The sequence below is a fragment of the Armigeres subalbatus genome, chromosome 3, assembly GCF_024139115.2.
Source record: "Armigeres subalbatus isolate Guangzhou_Male chromosome 3, GZ_Asu_2, whole genome shotgun sequence".
NCBI classification, from domain to species: domain Eukaryota; kingdom Metazoa; phylum Arthropoda; class Insecta; order Diptera; family Culicidae; genus Armigeres; species Armigeres subalbatus.
Genome location: NC_085141.1, coordinates 158144626 through 158165851, shown reverse-complemented (window position 1 = coordinate 158165851; position 21226 = coordinate 158144626). Strand labels below are relative to the sequence as shown.

General features: G+C 41.1%; 1 protein-coding gene across 2 annotated transcripts in view; it reads right to left on the bottom strand.

Annotated features, from left to right (window-relative positions):
• The window catches only part of LOC134224724 (SH2B adapter protein 2), an 81850-nt gene that overhangs the window by 36014 nt on the left and 24610 nt on the right, over window positions 1-21226 (bottom strand). The window contains exons 3-5 of one of the 2 annotated variants that reach the window (XM_062704251.1): window positions 6136-6620; window positions 5544-5663; window positions 5226-5462 (exon numbers count right to left, since the gene is read on the bottom strand). In XM_062704251.1, coding sequence (XP_062560235.1) covers window positions 5226-5462; window positions 5544-5663; window positions 6136-6501 — 723 coding nt within the window. In that variant the 5' untranslated portion in view covers window positions 6502-6620. Of the gene's footprint in view, window positions 1-5225; window positions 5463-5534; window positions 5664-6135; window positions 6621-21226 lie in introns of both variants that reach the window. The other variant, XM_062704250.1, reaches the window with a different exon arrangement.

The following is a 21226-nucleotide window of genomic DNA, read 5'->3' as shown; positions in this document are numbered from 1 at the left end:
GCTTAACTACTCGTAGGATGGTTCGTGGTACGAGGTATGTTGTAAAGAACATTATTCTCATAAATCAGCTGGGGTATAAATAACGGTTCCGTTTTTATTTCGCATCCCTCGGTTGTAGTACGTCGCAATTTACCTTTAACGTAGTTTTCTTCTACGTATAGGAAGATGCATGTCAATTCCTTGGGAGCTGAAACTTTCAATTATTCAAAGACTCTCGATTTTTTTTTACTGTAAAACGGCAAAAACGCTACAGCCTGAATACGTTTGAAATATTCGCGAAGAAGTTTGTATTTCCACTAATCACATTCGTTGAACCGCAATTCTAAACATTATTCCATAGATTTTGACACCAGTGAAAGATCCACTGTGCACATCCACTGTGCTTGGTACAAGAAAATTCTGTGGTCACTGAACTGATGATCGCTTTCTCAAAGTCAGATAGAATTGGCTCCGGGTTAAGTTCAATGCCCACACCATCAGGTGCGTCAATAATCGAACTGAGCACTTTGGGATAAAATATTTCTGTTCACTGTCATGGATTGTAAACAATTGGTGGAACAAGCCCGATACACTGTCAAATGTACCGTCTGTCACCCAGTATTTGGCAGTAGCAAGTTTTTAGGATTTCAAAGGTTGAAATTTATGGAATGAAATGAATACCAACCATACGATATGTTGTACCAACTATGTTGAGTAGTTGGATAGTGAATAATGAATAATGAATAAAGAATAAAGACAAAAGAATCAAGAATAATGAAAAAGAATAAAGAAAGAAGAAAAATAAAAAATAAGGAAAAGGAAGAAGGAAGAAATAAGAAAGCAAAAGGAATGAATGAAGAAGGAAGAAGAAGAAGAACAAAGAAAAATGAATGAATGAAGAAGGAAGAAGAAGAACAAAGAAAAATGAAGGAAGAAGGAAATAGGAACAAGAAAGGAGGAATTAAGAAGGAAGAACTAAGAAGAAAGGTAGAACGAAAAAGCAAGAAAGAAACAGAAAGTAGGAACTAGGAAAAAGTATTGGAGGGTAACCGCCCCTTCGGTGGGCTAAATCTATCAAATGTTGTACATATGCATAATCGAGTTTCAGACATAGTAATTAATTTCCACTCCGGGTGGTTTAATACCCGGCTTATAGGCAATAAACTTTGAATGTACTGAACTCGAGTGGCGATCTCTCTTCGCTTGTGTGGTCGGTTTCTGATGAAGCATGTGTGTAGGAACCGGACAATACTAAATACTCATCCTACTTGGTTGGCATGTGTACAAAAATACATATACAGATACAGATAATACAGAGAGTTAGTTCTGAAAATGTATTGAAAGAGGTCGGCTGGTGCTGGGAATTTGGTTTCATCAGTACCTGCTAACGGGGGTCGCGTAGCGTAGTTGGCTACACGTTCGCCTTATAAGCGAATGGTCATGGGTTCGATTGCCAGCCCCTCCACAAAAACCCTTGTCAGTCGCCGGAAGCGCAGTTCGTACGGTGGCGTTTTGGGAGACGCGCCTAACCGACACGGCTGCCTGATGACGACTGACAAAACTGTTCTTCTCGGAGGCATTCCTCCAACGATCCTCGATAAATGGCAACCGGACAAAGCAACGATTATTGGATAACACCATACGGACAAACGGACACAATGGACTCACGATGCGATGAACTGGCAAACGACAACAATAACGAATTAGGGATATCTAAAAATAGATTCTGTGTGGATTCTGTGCAGCAGAATACCACAGTAGTTCTACCAAATAAATATACGAATAAAAAAAAAGTACCTGCTAAGCTGCGGAGGACGACGGAGGTCCTTCGTAGCTTAGTAGAGAAAGCATCTGTCTAGCGTACTGGGGTCGTGGGATCAAAGCCCACCGAAGGGGCGGTTACCCTCCAATACCTTTTCCGAACTAAATCTATCACATGTTGTACATATGCATAATCGAGTTTCAGACATAGTAACTCTCACATATTTCGTTGCTATGAAAAAATGTTATTAATCATTATTGGTATAATTCTCGCTCAACTTTTCAAAAGGACCTAAGTAACACTTTTTTCATGAATTGATTTGAATAGTGCAATCAAAAGTTTTCATATTGGTCTGTTGATTGCACTATTCAAATTAATTCATGAAAAAATGTGACTTAGGTCCTTTTGAAAAGTTAAGCGAGAATTGTTTGATGCGACCCCAGATTGTGACGACCAATGAGTCACATTTAGGGCCAATTTCTTCACCTTCGCTTAACTCTTAAGCGGTGCTTACCCATACGTTTAAACCTGGTTTAAGGCCTAAGCGGAGGTGAAGAAATCGGCCCTTAGAAGCTGAAATGTGTTCCAGTTATTTAATGTTTCAAATTTAGTAAAAACTTTACCTTCACTATGTTGATTGATTTTGAGTATTCGTAAAAAAGCATTATTTAATGTCTCTTTTGAAAACGCAAACATTAATTTAATATTGTTCTTGAATCTTGATGCATTGCATATTCATCAGGAGAAAAATGAAAAACAAACTGTTTTCAATCATCGGAGTACGAACCAAAGCGTGCGCGGTGCGCCTTTCGGCAAAGCACAGCCCGACACTCCGACCGAGTCTAACCGAAGATGCGTCGCGTCGTTGATTGTCGCGCTATTACGTGAAACTTTGTTTAAAAAAATTACTGAGTAAATTAATTGCCAAGAAATTGATTTCTTCTGACCTAAAAATGGTTACCTGTTCCAGCTTATATAAATGCCAATAAGGCCGATACAAATATTTAAAAACTATTTTGTCTCCCCTCCCCCTCGGATTTTTTTGTCAAAAAATAATATTTTGACAACAATATAAAATTCGGATAATTTTGAGGATTTTCAAAACATTCTTCAACAAATCCGAGGAGTTTTTTTTTTCATTTTAATGTTTATTTTTTACTAGTCGACCCGGCAGACGTTGTCCTGCATAGTAGGCGAAAACGCGCGTTCTGAACTGCCCAAGCAAAATTTCAATACGAATCTTTATTTTAGTTTTTCACCCCATAAAGTGAGAATTGAAATATTTCAAATTTAGGCGATAAACACATTTCTCGCTTAACTTTTTAAAAGGACCTAAGTAACATTTTTTTCATGAATTAATCTGAATAGCGCAATCAACATAAAAACATGAAAGTTTTCGATTGCAGTACTCAAATTAATTCAAAAAAATGTTACTTAGGTCCTTTTGAAAAGTTAAGCAAGATTTATACTTGCCGATGATTCAATATAACACCGTAAATGTTTGAATAAATAAATAATGCATCTGCTACATAAAGCTAATCACTTTGAAAAGAATTGGAGCCAACTTCTTCAGAGTGAGTTTTACGTCATAAACAAAAACGTGTTATATATCCCTCAAGTAACTTCATTGAAGAGAAATATATAGTATCATTATATAGCTTAGTAACTCCTTGGTGTCACTCATGTAGTATGTAGTATTTGCGTTTTTCCGGAATAATTTTCAATAATCTTATAATTTTTAATAAAATTATAATTTAGGGGTGATCGAGGCAATATGGGCCATCAAGGAAATCGTTCCGAAAAGCGCTGAAAATCTAAAAAAAAACATCATTCAAATGAAGTTGACTTATACTAGAGAATGTTACCTTTCATATTACATCGATGAATGACGAAAAATACGTTTGGAAATTGTTGGAATGCACTTTTGAAAATGTATTGATTTCAATGTGTGTTCCCGACTATACGGGGCAATATGAGCCACCATTTGGGCAGTACGGGCCACCCATCCAAAACGTTTATTTAGGCGAAAAAAGTATCGTAATATGGAAGAATATGATATTCCTACAACAGTTTAGAGTAATCCATACCAAATAAAATTAATAAACCGCACAACAGCGGACTAAACCGATTTGCCACTCTTAGGGATGAAACGACACCACTGAGATATCGATACTTTTACTTTGAAGTAGTATCGTATAAAAGTATATATACCACTAAATATCGAATTAAAAGTATCGATACCTACTCGTATCATATGAGTATGTACTCATATATTTGAAGTAAAATTCGAAAACGATTGTTTTGTCATTGTCGTTATTCGTTATTTTATGTTGAATGGAACACTAAAGAATTAAGCACATTTCATTACTGTTTGTTCTTTGATACTTTAATTCACTTATCTCGAGAGTGTAAGTTGTTAAACTTTATTTCACGTGAAACATTTAATATTTAAACCAATTGCAAATTTTGATCATTAATTGCATTTTTCTGTATTTTCAGTTCATGTTCTTAAATATGCGAATCTCTCTGATGCTTCTTCAAAGGGATGGAAATTTTGCAACACAGCTGCAAATATTAGTTCAAGGCCGAGATTACCCCAGATGTTTGAGTCATTTGCTATTGAGGAAATTTTAAACCAATATAGGATTGAATTGAGTAAAGAGATCGGTTATTTCTTGGAGCAATCCGGGACACCTCATTGCATTTGAAAGCTGTATTTATTGAGCAATATTGTTATGTTAATTATTTTAGTATTAATAATAATTTATTCAAAATTAAATCTAATCGTTTCAAAAGAATGTTGTGTCCTTAAGGTTATTAAAATGATATCAGATTCCTAGGATTTTCTACGGATTCCATAGTATCTCGAACTCACTGTCTGGGCCTTCCCCGCAGAAAACGAGACGTATGATTACTTTGGGATTGAGCATAGACCAAATTTACGATCCTCAATTTTAAGTGAACCATTAGAAATCTATAAAGTAAAACTTAGTACACTTTCATAAATTTTACTAATAATATACCGCAATTAGCACAAATAAGTGTTGTATGACAAAAAAAATGAATACTTGGTATTTGTTATTCGAATTAAATATTGAAAAGATTATTTCGAAGAAAATTAAACTTCAAATCGGGTACTCGATTGATTCAAGTACTTCAATCAAAACCTTGTTTATAGACTTCAAATCTTATGATAATTTTGCCTATGCAGCGAAAATTTACATTTTCAAGTGTATTTTCATGTTTGAATTGAATTTTAATGCGGTTTTCACGTTGAGGTATATGTAGAGCACCCTTTAAAAATCATATAACTTTTACATGATAAAACTTGTCAATAAGCTCAAAATGAAAGTGGCTCTTATTGCCCCGTATGTTCATATTGCCCCTACTGTCCCTATAGTGAATTAAGGTATATGAAGTTTTGTTTCTATTCGACCCATTTTACGGTAAGCTCGTATTTTTTAATTCGATTTTGAAAACTTACCTTTTGTGACTTAGGCGGGGAATAGAACTCAAGCATGTAACCACCGACCGTCTTTACGAGCACCAGCTTGCATTTTTCCCATTTGTGTGTACCGGTGGGCTGTTCCAGGCTTTCCGGTGTCAAATAGTTAACCGTGCCTTCCTTGCGACATTCAACCACTATTTTAGCCAGTTTGGTTTTACTCACTCGACTGCCGGACAATTCCACTTCGTCCGAATGCTGTTTGTGGAACAGTGCCTACAAATGTAAGGGAGATCATTATGAAGGAGTTTCGAATTTTGAAAAATGGAATTGGATAAGGATGCTCACATGAATTACCTTTCCCTTCCGCAAACCTTTGAAAGATAGTCGTCGAAAAAAGGGCTTATGATTGGTTTTCGGTGAGTCTGTGTCTTCTGAGTAATCGCTTTCCTCCAGCACAACCGTGCCATTTCCGGTCTGTAATTATAACATACATTATTTCGCAAATCACGAACTTTTCTAGCCGAAATGAACAGCGCATTGAACCTAGCCATGAGATGAGAGGCACGCGTCGGCATTACCGAGCGTAAAAGGCAAACAGCATACCGCTGATAAGAGCATTTAATTAATAATAACAAAATAATCAGCTCCAATCAATTCGAACGATTGAGAAGCACGACATTTAACAGACGGAGTTGGACTCTGCCCGAGTGATGATGCCGTTTTACTTTTTGAATGTGCAATGTGCCTATTTGCAGTTACGTAACGGTTGCATTTTCCTGCGCTTCATACTTTATACAAAAAAAAAATATATTAAGGAAGTTTGGAAATCCTAGAAAAAAAAACCATAGTGCCTCAAAAAAAAGAAAAAGGCAAGAATTTCACTACTTTTTTCCATGAACTCTCTTAATATAACGATGTTTATTGAACACAACATTGTCTTAATTACCTTGCACTGCATTCGCCTTCGGTCGAAATCGTGTCCAAAATGTTCCTGGAAGCAATCCACAAAGCGCCTCATAAAATCACGATGCGAGACCGTCTGGCGTGCTGACTCTGGCAGGTTAGTGGTAATGTAGTGTACGCAGGATCGAGCAAAATCGGCAGAAGCGGCACGTGCATGCCGTTCGCAGAATTCTGCCCATACGCCCCCGCTGCCACTGGTTGGTGTGGACGAGGATACTGCAGCTATCGATGATGGCGTTCCCGCTACAAGTGGGCTAGTTGCCGTCACCGTTGCCGTGCCAGCCGTTGCGGTAGCACCGGACTGGGATGCGCTGCAAAAACTTTGATCGCCGTCGGTTAGGTTGGCCATGGCAAAATTCCAATTTAAAAACGTGTCCTAAATCCAATCAGCTGCCTGTTTGCTTAAAGTTTTAAAGTATTCACAGTCGTATAATTCATGTATCCATTACACATAATACACTGTAACATCTGAAATAAAATTAAATAACAAGATTTAGTTGTATTAAAAGTGATTAAATAAACTGAAAGTTAGTAAAAATCTAGTTTTTTTTTTTTCAATTTTTGGCAACGTAAATATTAGTAAAGGCGAAAACTTGATTTTCGCTGAATTTTTAACATTTCATTTCAACCTTCCTAGTGCATTGGGGTTCATTCCCGACCCAAGCACAAGCAAGCACAAAAAAAAGTGACATATTGTGCATTGGGGTCCATTTGGACCCAAGATTTCATCACGATCATAGAAGCTCAAATTTCAATCGATTTTTGATCTTTAGGCACCAAACGAAAGTTGTTTTTTTTTCGAGAGTTGACCAGTTGTAGTCTTAATAGACTGGTATCTCGGCTGGGCTCTCCATGTGATACACAATACTAGCAGACGACTCAAGCTATGTTGCTCACTAGGTCACTGCGGTCTGGGTTCGTATTGTGATCATACCGATACATTTCCCTTCCCGCAGTCTGTCAGTTTAAAAACAAATAATAATAATAATGAAAGCTCATCATGCGCATGAATGTTTTCCGAATAATTAACATGTAAAGATGATTTAATGTTTTCTTGGAGCCGACATTCAATACCGAATAGTAGTCTATGTTGACAAAGGGTGGTACTGATGCCATCTCCAAGTAAAGGCCGTTCTACAGCGAATAACGCAACGGCGCATCTTGACAGTAATTCTGTATTCTCTGTCAAAATGCGTCACCGCGCCCACCACCGCAGCCGAGCCATAACACTTTGATGTAATGTGATGGGATCATACTAGTGGACTTTGTTTCAACATGGAATAATTTAAATGGTATCGTAAATATACAATAAATTAATTTAAGTACTATTGCAATAAATCGACATATTAATCTGAGAGCTTCCATTATTTTAGCGGTTGATCAAGATTATGGCGTCATATCCTTTACAGTACTGTCTGATATCATAAATTTCAGTAGTCAAATGAGTCAAATGGTCATGTTCTATTCCGCTCTTCAAAATTCAAGTCTTTGAAGTCTGGTCCAAGATTCAGTTATCAATGGTATGGTAATGCTTCATTGCGTCTATTTCCTAGCTAATTTTTTTGCCCCTTAGGAATTTAGGATTGCTATGATCGGGGTGGGTTTTTGAAAGTTGACAAGTGATTATGCCGGAAGAACTAGTCTACTTTGACCAAATGAACACCGGACTGTGGGAATCAGCTAACATAATCCTCTCGAAAACTTTCAGGAATGTGGTTTCGTCAGTCAAGTCAGTCACATAGGACAAAGTATAGTCAAAATGTAAATTTGAGTATGTCAGTATTGTTTGTATGTACGTTAGGCGTTGATTATTTATTGAGCCATTTCTATTATTGTGAGTTGTATAATTAATGTAAAACACTACTTGTCTTCTATATTTTAGATCTGTTATTGTCATTGTGTTGTTGTCGGTTGTCTGTTAAGTTTCAACATAAAGGTCTTATATAACTTTGTCTTATTAGTGTTTTAGTCATTGTTAGATACAGTATGTATAGAACTTCAAAAGAATTGTTAATTATTGCCTTACAAATCCTATATCTTTCCTTTAACTATCAATATCTGCTTTCTCCTTTTATCAATCTCTTTTTCTCTTTTCTAGCTAAATCTCTACTTTTTTCTTCTGTATATCTCTTTATCTCAGAATTTTAATTTAATATTTTCTATCCAATAGTATAGCAAACTTTTTCCTTGGCTTCTCTTAACAATTTCTTAAACACAAATTAAAAAAAAAACTCTATTTAAATATCTGAATCTAAAATGTCCAATATTATTATTTCATTTTATGATCAATCTAATTTTTTAATCCTACGTTTTTCCTGGCTGATTTCTGGTTTGCTATGATGTTAAGACTTATCATCAGAACCAATACAAAGTTTATGTAAGAAATATTAATTGTTATAAAGAAACATTCAGATTCCTATCATTAAGCTATTTTCTATTCATTTAATTGCATCGACATTACTATTTTAAATTTTCCAACCTGATGTAAATCCTGTTAAGTCTAAATAGTTCTCCACACCCAATTGAGAGCATTCTGAAATTTGAATGTCTCTAAAATATAAGAATGATCTATTGTGATTCATGACTTCTCAATTTCAATCTATATTACAACCTATCCTCCCGAGTAGAGGTGAATAACAAACAAATAACATAATAATAACAAATTTTGCTATGATATCAGATTTAGTTATTCTTATGTTATTCATAAATAACATAAAATAACATCCCAACAACAAGTTTTGTTATAATAGTAAAATTAGTTATTTATATGTTATTGTAAGAAAGAGCACAACAACAAATGAAGAACACATTTTGCAATCATAGCAAAGTTTGTTATTCATTTATCATTTGCATCTTCAACATATCAATAATAACTGATTTTGATATTTTCTTTTCTTCAAATATTTTGCTATTGGGTTGTTATTATAATAGCAAAATGAGTTATTAATGAGTTATTTGCTAGAGCAATGTCTGTTATTATTTTTGCTATTTTAGCAACTATATCAAACAAACTAATAGCAGATTTTGCTATTCAGTTATTCATATATTAATAGTAAAATTTGATATTATTTTGCTGTTTTCTTCTACCCGGGCTATCCTACCTATGGCCACGCGTTGGCTTCGCTACTTCCAGTTGACGAGAAATTGGTTAATTTCCCGACCCCTTGGAGAGTGCTAATGAGCCCTAGCGGATCCTCCATGTAAAGAGCTATACCTGATCAGTATGCCGGGACATATAATCAGGGGCTCAGTCTGCAAAGCAGCCGATCCACTGTGAATCGTTAGAGGCGCACTGAAGTGCTCCAAATGTGATATGATACACAGATGAATATTATCTTCAGTACCGTCAACCCCCGTGACCTTGGCTAGGGCGTAAGTTCTTACTTACTTACTTACTTACTTACTTATGGATCCTGCACACCTCCGGTGGTGCAAAGGGCCGACTTGAAAGATTTCCATCCTGAGCGTTGCCCGGCTATCGCTTTAACCTGTTACCAGGTTAGATTTCGGTTGACTTTTTTTATTTCTTTATTGAGGCTTCGCCGCCAAGAGCCTCTGGGTCTGCCTCTGCTGCGATGTCCCGCTGGGTTCCAGTCTAATGCTTGCTTACAGATTTCGTTTCCGCCCTACGTAGAGTGTGGCCGACCCAGCCCCACTTCCGATCCCGAATTTCTGTTGCTATCGGCCTCTGGTGACAACGACGATGGAGCTCGTTGTTTGAGATCCAGTTGTGAGGCCACCAGGCCCGAATTATATACCGCAGGCATCTGTTAATGAACACCTGCAGCCGTTGAGTGTTCTCCACTGATACACACCATGTTTCGCTAGCGTATAACAGCACAGATTTCACGTTAGAGTTGAAAACTCGTATTTTGGTGCGTTCACTTATCTGCCTGTTTTTCCAGATATTTCTTAAACTCGCCAAGGCAGCCCTTGCTTTCTTGATCCGTGCGCCTATGTCGATCTTGCTACCGCCGTCTGACGCCATTTGGCTACCAAGATATTGGAAGCTTTCAATATTCTCCACTGGTTGCCCGGCTACTGTGAAACTGGAAGGAGTCACCGTGTTTACATCCAACGATTTGGTTTTGTTGACGTTGATGACTAAACCTGCTGAGGAGGAGCGCTCGGCAAGGTTGTTGAGCTTACTCTGCATATCAGAGCGCCGTTGCGCGAGGAGTGCAACGTCATCCGCCAATTCGAAGTCGTTTAGGTGCTCCATGGTTATAGGCTGCCATAACAGCACGCGGTTTGGTTCACGGTCAATCGCATCTACCAGAATCTCATCGATTACGATGAGGAACAGTAACGGTGATAGAATACATCCTTGCCTCACACCAGCTACGACCCGGATAGGGTCGGACAGGACCCCATTGTGCAGCACTCTACACGAAAAGGCCTCGTACTGTGCTTCGATGAGGCCGATGATTTTCTCAGAAACCCCCTGGCATCTCAGGGCGCCCCACATATTCTCGTGATTGAGACGGTCGAAAGCTTTTTCGTAGTCAATGAATACCAAGTAAAGGTACTCTTGGAACTCGTTGACCTGCTCCAGAATTATGCGGAGCGTGATAATATGGTCCACACAGGATCTTCTGGCACGGAATCCGGCTTGCTGCCGCCGGAGAGTCGCATCGATCTTCTCCTGAATCCGGGCTAGGATAATTTTGCACAGAACTTTGAAAACGGTACACAGCAACATAATGCCTCGCCAGTTATCGCATACAGTCAAGTCACCCTTTTTGGGCACCTTCACTAAGATACCTTGCATCCAGTCGACCGGAAAAGTTGCGGTGTCCCAGATATTACGAAATAAACGATGCAGTAGTTGAGCGGATGTCATGGGGTCAGCTTTGAGCATCTCGGCTGATATGCGGTCGACCCCTGGGGCTTTATTCGATTTCATGCTTTGGATGGCTGTTTGAACCTCTAGCAGTGATTGAGCTTCGGTATTAACGCGTGTTATACGTCGGATCCTAGGCAGATCATGCCGAGGTGGTGATGGCCTGGCTGGCACTTGAAAAAGTTGTTCGAAGTGCTCGAACCAGCTGGTCAGTTGGGTCGATCAATAACTGATCATTCGCGTCTTTCACAGGCATGGTTGCATGCATCTTCGCCCCGCTTAAGCGTCGTGAGATATCGTAGAGGAGGCGAATGTCTCCGGTTGCGGCGGCTCTCTCTCCTTCGTCGGCCAGAGAGTCTGCCCATGCTCGCTTGTCACGTCGACATTAGCGTTTTACTTCCTTCTCAAGAGCTGCGTATCGGTGACGGGCTAAGACTTTGGCTCCTCTGGTTATCGATCGCTCTATCGCGGCTTTGGCTTCTCTTCGCTCCTTTATCTTGCTCCAGGTCTCATCGGTGATCCATTGTTTTCTCTGGGTGCGTAATTCGCCCAGATTGTTCTCGCTGGTGGCGATGAAGGCATTCTTGATGGCGGTCCATTGGTCTTCCACGCTGCCACCTCACAGTGTTGCTTTTTGTCGATTTCGTGCGCTTTTTTAATAGCATCGTTTCTGTTGATTTTTTCGCTGTAGTTTGTTTGGAGGAAACGTTAGATATCATAAAGGGCTTTTTTTGAGAAAATCTGTGAAATGATTAATCCACCTAAAAGTAAGATAAAAATTTTACTTTTTCACCTAAACCGTATATGCGCCTAGTGTCTTCGAGAAAGTTGTAGCGGATGGTATTTTAGGCCACTTTGCCAAAAATCATGTATCTGTGACTTATACTTTACTAGATATGTGACATTTACCGTGGAAGGCCCTAAAATCAGTTTTTGAGCATAACTTTTTTATATGTTTCAGGCACTTTTACACCCTTCTACAAAGTTGTTTGGTTAACGAAAATACACGTTTTTGTAGAACATTGCGAAGCTCTATCTCTTAAAATTGATAAGTTATTTGAGAAAATATGTTTTTCTAGGGGTATTTGAGAATCGTATAACTTGGTCCGGCGCAAAATGGCGCAGACAACTTTTAGTTCTCTGAAGCTGCTGTATGTTGACTCTTGCCTAACGATTGAAGCTTGTGTTTACACAGAAATTACAAACGAGTTATATAGATTTTAAATTTTCTTGTTTTTGGCCTTACTCGTACACTAAGATTATGTATAGTCTATAGGATCACTTTTAAAACCAATATTTGATGGTGGCCCATAAGCCCATAGTTTTATATAGAAATTCGATAAACTGAGCTGATGTCTGTATGTGTGTATGAGTGTATGTGTGTATGTGTAGACATTTAAAAGACAACTTTTTTGCCTTTCTCGTACACTAAGTGCAAAACTAAAAGACTTTTTTATTAAGACTAGATATACACATAGTGTCTTCGGGAAAGCTGTAGCGGATAGTATTTTGAGCCATATTGCCAAAGACACCCCATGTCTAACTATTATACTTTAAAAAATATGTGACTTTTTCAATGGAAAAAGCAGAGATTTATAGAGGAAGTTTGAAATCTATATAACACACGTGTAATTTCGTGTAAACATAAGTTTCAATCACTAGAGAAAAGTAGAAGAACAGTAGTTTCTGAATCCTAAAAAGTTTTGTGGGCCATTTTGCGCCGGAACAGGCTATTTGATTTCTGAACACCCCTAGAAAAAACACCTTTTTCATTATAACTTTTAAGCTTTAAGAGATAGCGCTTCGCAATGTTCCACAAAACGTGTAGTTTTGTTTGACAAATAAATTTGTAGAAGGTTGGAAAAGTCTTGGAAAAATAGAAAAAGTTATGATAAAAAATGTGATTTTAGGATCTTCCATTGAAAAGTCACATATTTTTAAAGTATAATAGTTAGACATGGGATGTCTTTGGCAATATGGCTCAAAATACTATCCGCTACAGCTTTCCCGAAGACACTATGTGTATATCTGGTCTTAATAAAAAGTCTTTTAGTTTTGCACTTAGTGTACGAGAAAGGCAAAAAGGTGTCTTTTAAATGTCTACACATACACACATACACTCATACACACATACAGACATCAGCTCAGTTTATCGAATTTCTATATAAAACTATGGGCTTATGGGCCACCATCAAATATTGGTTTTAGTGCGATCCTATAGCCTATACATAATCTTAGTGTACGAGTAAGGCCAAAAACAAGAAAATTTAAAATCTATATAACTCGTTTGTAATTTCGTGTAAACACAAGCTTCAATCGCTAGGCAAGAGTCAACATACAGCAGCTTCAGAGAACTAAAAAGTTGTCTGCGCCATTTTGCGCCGGACCAAGTTATACGATTCTCAAATACCCCTAGAAAAAACATATTTTCTCAAATAACTTATCAATATTAAGATATAGAGCTTCGCAATGTTCTACAAAAACGTGTATTTTTATTAGCCAAACAACTTTGTAGAAGGGTGTAAAAGTGCCTGAAACATATAAAAAAAAGTTATGCTCAAAAAACTGATTTTAGGGGCCTTCCACGGTAAATGTCACATATCTAGTAAAGTATAAGTCACAGATACATGATTTTTGGCAAAGTGGCCTAAAATACCATCCGCTACAACTTTCTCGAAGACACTAGGCGCATATACGGTTTAGGTGAAAAAGTAAAATTTTTATCTCACTTTTAGGTGGATTAATCATTTCACAGATTTTCTCAAAAAAAGCCCTTTATGATATCTAACGTATCCTCCAAACAAACTACAGCGAAAAAATCAACAGAAACGATGCTATTAAAAAAGCGCACGAAATCGACAAAAAGCAACACTGTGCACCTTCCGGAATACCTGCAGCACGCGTCTCCAGTTCTTCAACGAAGGACCGTTTCACCGTGGCATCTTCCAGTCGGCGTGTGTTGAACCGTCGTCCAACTCTTTCCTCCTGCCGACGAATCCGCGCAATGCGCAGACGTATTTCGCCGATGAGGAGGTGATGATCAGACGCGATATCGGCACTACGTTTATTCCGTACATCAAGAAGGCTCCGTTTCCATTTTCGGCTGATGCAGATGTGGTCGATTTGATTTTCTGTAAAGCTGTCACGGGAGACCCACGTGACCTTGTGAACCGGTCGATGAGGGAAGAGCGATCCCCCGATCACCATGTCGTTAGTACCACAAAACTCTGCGAACAGCTCTCCGTTTTCGCTCATTTCTCCGAGACCATGGCGTCCCATAATGCGCTCATGGTTCGAGTTGTCGGATCCGATCTTCGCATTGAATTCGCCCAAACAGATCTTGATATCACCCTTCGGAATTCTATCTACGACGGCATTGAGTTGACTGTAGAAGTTCTCTTTGTCTTGCAGATCGGCAACATCGGTTGGCGCATAACATTGGATTATAGTAAGGTTTCGGACCCGTGTTCTAAATCTGGCAACGATTATCCTTTCACTTATAGGTTCCCACATCATAAGCGCAGAGTATGCCTGAGCGCTTAGTAGGAAGCCAACTCCGCGATGCCGGGGAGCGTGTTCACTAGACTGGCCCAGGAAACAAAAAGTTGTCTAATTCCACGGGGCACCCCCCAGGATTGTGTCTTTGGGTGAGAAAATCAATCTCTGAAAATTTCAGCTCAATCGCTTGTTGCATAAGCTGGCGCATTTGATTTGAAGTTTGTATGGGGATTTCAGCCAAAATGTATAGGAAAATACACCTCTGTCACTCATTCGATATGGAAATTGATTCTAATTGCTCGATTGACCTCAGAATTGCAAAAACGGCAGTTGGTATGCTACAGAATAATTTCACAGAACATTGTATGATGATTAAATGAACTTTTATATAGGTTTCGGCTGATGCGATTCGATCAAAAAACCCAAAAATACACAAATCAGCTCCTAATAAATCAGCCGAAAATTATATAAAAGTTCATTTAATCATCATGCAATGTTCTGTGAAATTGTTCTGTAGCATACCAACTGCCGTTTTTGAAATTCTGAGGTCAATCGAGCAATCAGAACCATTTTCAGAAAAATATATTAAGCTCGTTTAGTGGAATGTATTAAACCGTCTAAGACGAATTAAGTACTGTCCATTTAATTCCACCAGTTAATTTTCGTTATCTTTGCAGATACGTATTTCGACCACACAGTTGTGGTCGAAATACGTATCTGCAAAGATAACGAAAATTAACTGGTGGAATTAAATGGACAGTACTTAATTCGTCTTGGACGGTTTAATCAGAACCAATTTCCAGATCGAATGAGTGACGGAGGTGTATTTTCCTATACATTTTGGCTGAAATCCCCATACAAACTTCAAATCAAATGCGCCAGCTTATGCAACAAGCGATTGAGCTGAAATTTTCAGATATTGATTTTCTCACCCAAAGACACAATTCTGGGGGGTGCCCCTTGGAATTCGACAACATTTTTTTCTGCCCATAGTAATCTGGGCCAGTCTAGTGTTCACCTCGTAAACCAGAGTATAGCAGAACTTGTCCCGACGGCGTTCTGTGTTCTCCGAAGTTCGGCCAACGGACTTCACTCAGTCCCAGGATCTCAAGCTTCATGCGGCGTGCCTCATTGGCAAGTTGTGCCAATTTACCCTGCTGGGCTAGGGTTAAAACGTTCCATGTTCCTATTCGTGTCCGTTGTTTCGCGCTAAGAGTCGTCGCCGTAAAATCAGTCCTTATTCTTTCATTATCGGATTCTTGAACAAATTGATGTTTCGGGAACAGTAGGTTGTTGGCCCAAGGTTCCCTATCCACCGGGATGGGGCTGCCATCTTAGTTATAGCTTCCGGGGAATAGCATTTCATACTCAGCCGCTGGATGCCAGAACAAACGCTGTTGGAGCCGCACCTCCTTGGTGGACAGACGCTCGATCAGTCGGGTCAAATTTGTTTAAAGTCCCACCCAACACCAACACCAACAACACCCAACGTGAACCTTCCCGTAACACGGTAGATCACTTTGACGTAGTGTGTTGCGGTGTAAGATCTACCAAACAGAGCCCTAGCTTAATCCATTTTTTCTAGCTAGGGCAATAAGTTGTGGTAATTAAGGATTCATCGTATTTAGTCCCCGCTACCAACAGCAGTCTCAGAAATAAAACATAATTAATGTTACCTTGCAGACGGTTGAAAGACTCGAATTCCTCTTGTTTGAGGCTAGACTGTATGCAGCGGAAACAACTTTTCAAGCAATTAGTTAAAAAACCTCGGTACCCAGTCCTAGGCTGAACTGACTGCTGGAAAAATTGAGTTAGGGGTTTAAATACGTACTAACTCTTCATGAACTGGTGAAAATGGTAGTGAGAGGAACACACGGAAGTTCTTATTACTGAACAAATTCTTTTGCTTGGAATGGTCTTGTTATTTATTTATTCAGACTAAGGCCGAAGTGGCCTGTGCGGTATGTAAGAGTCTTCTCCATTCGGCTCGGTCCATGGCAACACGTCGCCAACCACGCAGTCTACGGAGGGTCCGCAAGTCATCTTCCACCTGATCGATCCACCTTGCCCGCTGCGCACCTCGCCTTCTTGTGCCCGTCGGATCGTTGTCGAGAACCATTTTCACCGGGTTATTGTCCGACATTCTGGCTACGTGCCCGGCCCACCGCAGTCGTCCGATTTTCGCGGTATGAACGATGGATGGTTCTCCCAACAGCTGATGCAACTCGTGGTTCATTCGCCTCCTCCATGTACCGTCCGCCATCTGCACCCCACCATAGATGGTACGCAGCACTTTCCTTTCGAAAACTCCAAGTGCGCGTTGGTCCTCCACGAGCATCGTCCAGGTCTCGTGTCCGTAGAGGACTACCGGTCTAATGAGCGTTTTGTAGATGGTCAGTTTGGTACGGCGGCGAACTCTATTCGATCGAAGCGTCTTGCGGAGTCCAAAGTATGCACGATTTCCAGCCACTATACGCCTCCGAATTTCTCTGCTGGTATCATTTTCGGCAGTCACCAGTGAGCCCAAGTACACAAATTCTTCTACCACCTCGATTTCATCACCACCGATGCCAACTCGCGGTGGGTGGCTCACATTGTCTTCTCTTGAACCTCTTCCTATCATGTACTTCGTCTTCGACGTGTTGATGACTAGTCCAATCCGCTTGGCTTCCCTCTTCAGTCTGATGTAGGCTTCCTCCATCTTCTCAAAGTTACGTGCCATAATATCTATGTCGTCGGCGAAGCCAAATAGCTGGACGGACTTATTGAAAATTGTGCCACTCGTGTTAATCCCTGCTCTTCGTATTACCCCTTCCAAAGCGATGTTGAATAGCAGACACGAAAGACCATCACCTTGCCGTAACCCTCTGCGGGTTTCGAAGGGACTCGAGAATGCCCCTGAAACTCGAACTACGCACATCACTCGATCCATCGTCGCTTTGATCAACCGTGTCAGTTTATCCGGAAATCCGTTTTCGTGCATTAGCTGCCATAGCTGGTCCCGATCGATTGTATCATATGCGGCTTTGAAGTCGATGAATAGATGATGTGTGGGCACGTTGTATTCGCGGCACTTCTGCAGTACTTGGCGAATGGCGCACACCTGGTCCGTGGTGGAGCGTTCGCCCATAAAACCCGCCTGGTACTGCCCCACGAACTCCCTTACAATTGGTGCTAGTCGACGGCATAAAATTTGGGAGAGTACCTTGTAGGCGGCGTTCAGCAATGTGATTGCGCGGTAGTTGCTACAATCCAGCTTATCGCCCTTTTTGTAGATGGGACACACGACACCTTCCATCCACTTCTGCGGCAAAACTTCCTCCTACCAAATCTTGGTAATGACCCAGTGCAGCGCTCTAGCCAGTGCCTCACCACCGTGTTTAAATAGCTCTCCTGGTAGTTGGTCAACCCCAGGGGCTTTGTTGTTCTTCAGCCGACCAATCTCCTCCTGGATTTCCTGGAGATCCGGGGCCGGTAGAATTATGCCGATTATATCGAGTCGCATTATCTCTTATATTGTTCGTAATTATTGGTTTTCCAGGCGGCTTATTGGGCCTGCGCAAACCTCCTGTCTCGCCGGAGGGCCGTCGTGTCAGGGCTGTTTAGCGTCCCACCTAACACCAGGACTTGGGCTTGTGCGCTTTGAGCGGCACACGGTCGCTTTGGCGGAGCCTACTTGCGGATACATGCAGCTTTTTATAGAGGTTTAACAGGGCCCACTGTCAAACCCCACCACATCCTAGGCAGGCGCCACAACTCGCAGATGGCCTGGGGAGGGATCGTCAAGCCCTTGGACAAAGTCCCTGCTGCCCCCAATGGTCTTGTAGACAGAGCTAAATCCCGGGTTTTAAGAGTTTCACTGGTGATATTCTAGAAGCAAGACAAAGATGTGGCTAGGGCTCCGATGCATGGCCAAAAACAGTATCACTGTTCTGTTTTCTCAAGAAAGGATTGATTTCCTATTGATAAGGGGCGCGCCTTCAATGGGATTGCTCTCTGTGAAGGGTCTAAATAGCGGGACCTTGTCATGGTGCTCTTGAGGAAACAAAACAACAACTGTATCGAAACCGATACTGCATTGCTTATCAATAGTAATGAAGTAATTCGACATGCACTTTAACACTAAGGATACGGGTAACGCTACAATAGATCTAATAACAGGTCGCAGTGGCACACCCGAACAGGAAAAAAAGAACACCAGGACTAGGCTAGTGCGCTTTGAGCGGCACACGGTCGCTTTGATAGGGCCTGCTTGGGGACACATGCAGATTTTTATAGAAGTTCAAAAGAGCCCACTGTCGAACCCCACCACATCCTAGGCAGACCCCACAGGACGCACCCTCTCACTCTAGCTGATGTCAGAAGGACAACAGTGCCCAGGCTGCACTACCAGCTATGTACTCAACCCTTAGCTGGCGGTCAATTGTCATCGGAATACCCGTGGAAGCGTGAGTATTGGAACTTGTGAGGACCAGAGCTATGTTAGGCGCCCCTTCCCGGATGTCAACTCACTATTTCGCAGCCCAACAGTGTTGAACAGAATACGGGACATAATTTTGTACGCCGAATTAAGGAGGGTTATTCCTCGGTAATTGGCGCACTCCATTCTATGCCCTTTCTTAAAGAGAGGGCAAATAAGGCCGTCCAACCAGCTAGCAGGCATTTCCTCGTCTTTCCATATTTTCGACATAATATGGTGCAGAAGTTCTTAAAGCTGCTCCCTGCCATGTTTGAGGAGTTCAGCCGGGAGCTGGTTCTTCCCCGCAGCCTTATTGTTTTTCAGCTCTTTAACAGATTTTTTAACCTCATCTAGTGTAGGTGACTCCACAGCTTGTCCATCGTTGCTGATATTTATTCTGTTCACCGATGCACCATCACTTTCTCTATTCAACAAAGTCTCGAAGTGTTGCTTCCACCTGGCAGCCACTTCAGTTTTATCTGTCAGTAAATTCCCTTGTTGGTTGTTGCACATGACGGGAGATAGCGCTGTCTCCGCACGCCATTGACAGACTCATAAAACCTCCGCATATCGTTCTGCTCCATTTTTTCCTGCGCCTTACTAATAACTTCGTATTTTTTTTTCTTCCTGTGGTGGGTTCGTTTCTCGGTTGCTCTTGCTTCCTTGTACCGATTTCTATTCGATCGGGTTCCCGACACCAACATCCGGCTTCTGGCAACGTTCTTCTCGTCTGTCACTCTCTGACACTCCACATCGAACCAACCCGTCCTGGGTCGCCTCTGTGCAGTGCCTACCACTTCTCGTGCTGTTGTGCTCACTGCTCCATGGATCGACTCCCATAGATCGTTGATGTTGTCGCTAACGTTGACTGTCCTTATCCGTTCGTCGAGCATCTGGCGGTACTCAGCCGATACTCCTTACGCCGACAGTCGCTGGATATTGTAACGCATCGTTCGCTGTGATCTTTCGTTCGATACAGTTGACAACCGTCAACGAATTTTACTGACAACGAGGTAGTGATCAGAGTCAATGTTCGGACCTCTGAATGTCCGCACATCGATAACATCCGAGAAATGGCGCCCATCCAACAGAACATGGTCTATCTGGTTGCAAGTTTTACCATTTGGGTGTCCCCAGGTGTGCTTTCGGATGTTCTTTCGTGCAAAGTAGGTGCTACTGATGGCCATCCCTCTGGCAGCAGCAAATTTTACTAGCCGTAGGCTGTTGTCATTGGTAGCGGAGTGAAGGCTCTCCCTACCCTCCCTAATAGTTACAAAGGGTATAAATACTGCTATTTAGTAACCATCAGGAAATACGTTTTATGGTCAGCTATAATGCCACTAACCGCAAGTCGAGCACATCTTTATATGGAGGCCCATATACAGATGTGCTCGACTTGCGATTAGCGGCAGTATACCCCTAACAGAACCACAAGGCGGGTCAGTAAAACTGATCTATGATGGCGTACCTCGCAGTTCGACCCAAAAGTGCTGGAAGAATGCCCAGGAGGACTATGCCAACCGGCAACCGCAAACCGGTGCACTGGTGGACGAGCACGATAGCTGATCTTCGCAGAACCTGTCTTAGAGCTAAAGGAAGTTTGCAACGTGCTAGAACCGAAGTGGACAGGCTAGAAGAACGCCGGGTGTTCCAAACAGCGAGCAGAGCTCTGAACTACAAAATCAAATGTAGTAAGAGAGCCTGCTTTGGAGAGCTGTGCAAGATGGCCAATAATACTCCATGGGGTGATGCATATAGGACCAACAGTACACCTCCTGAGAAATCCCCGGAGATGTAAGCCAGGATCGTTGAAGGTTTGTTCCCAAAGCATGACTCATCGGACTGGCCCGCCACACCGTACGAGTGGTACCGCTAGTGACTAACGATCGCCGTTGCAAGAAAACTTAAGGTAAATAAGGCACCAGGTCCGGATTGTATTCCTAACGTGGTCTTTACTAAAAGCACGCGATTCTTGCCGCTTCAGATATATTCAGGAGGTCCCTCCAACGTTGCCTGGACGAAGGAAACCAGATCGTTGGAAACGGCAGAAGTTGGTGCTATTGCTTAAGCCTGGAAATCCCAGGACGATATGGGCTGGCGAAGCGAAAAAAGCTGATGAAAATTTAAAAAATCCTTACTTTGATTTGTATGTTATTAAGTCAATTTTTCTCCAAATATAAGGTTTTATATACCACTTCGAAGCTTGAAACCTTAGCTTTTTGATGGTTTGGTTTGCTATGCACGCAAAGATTAATATCAAAAAGTTGTAGAAGA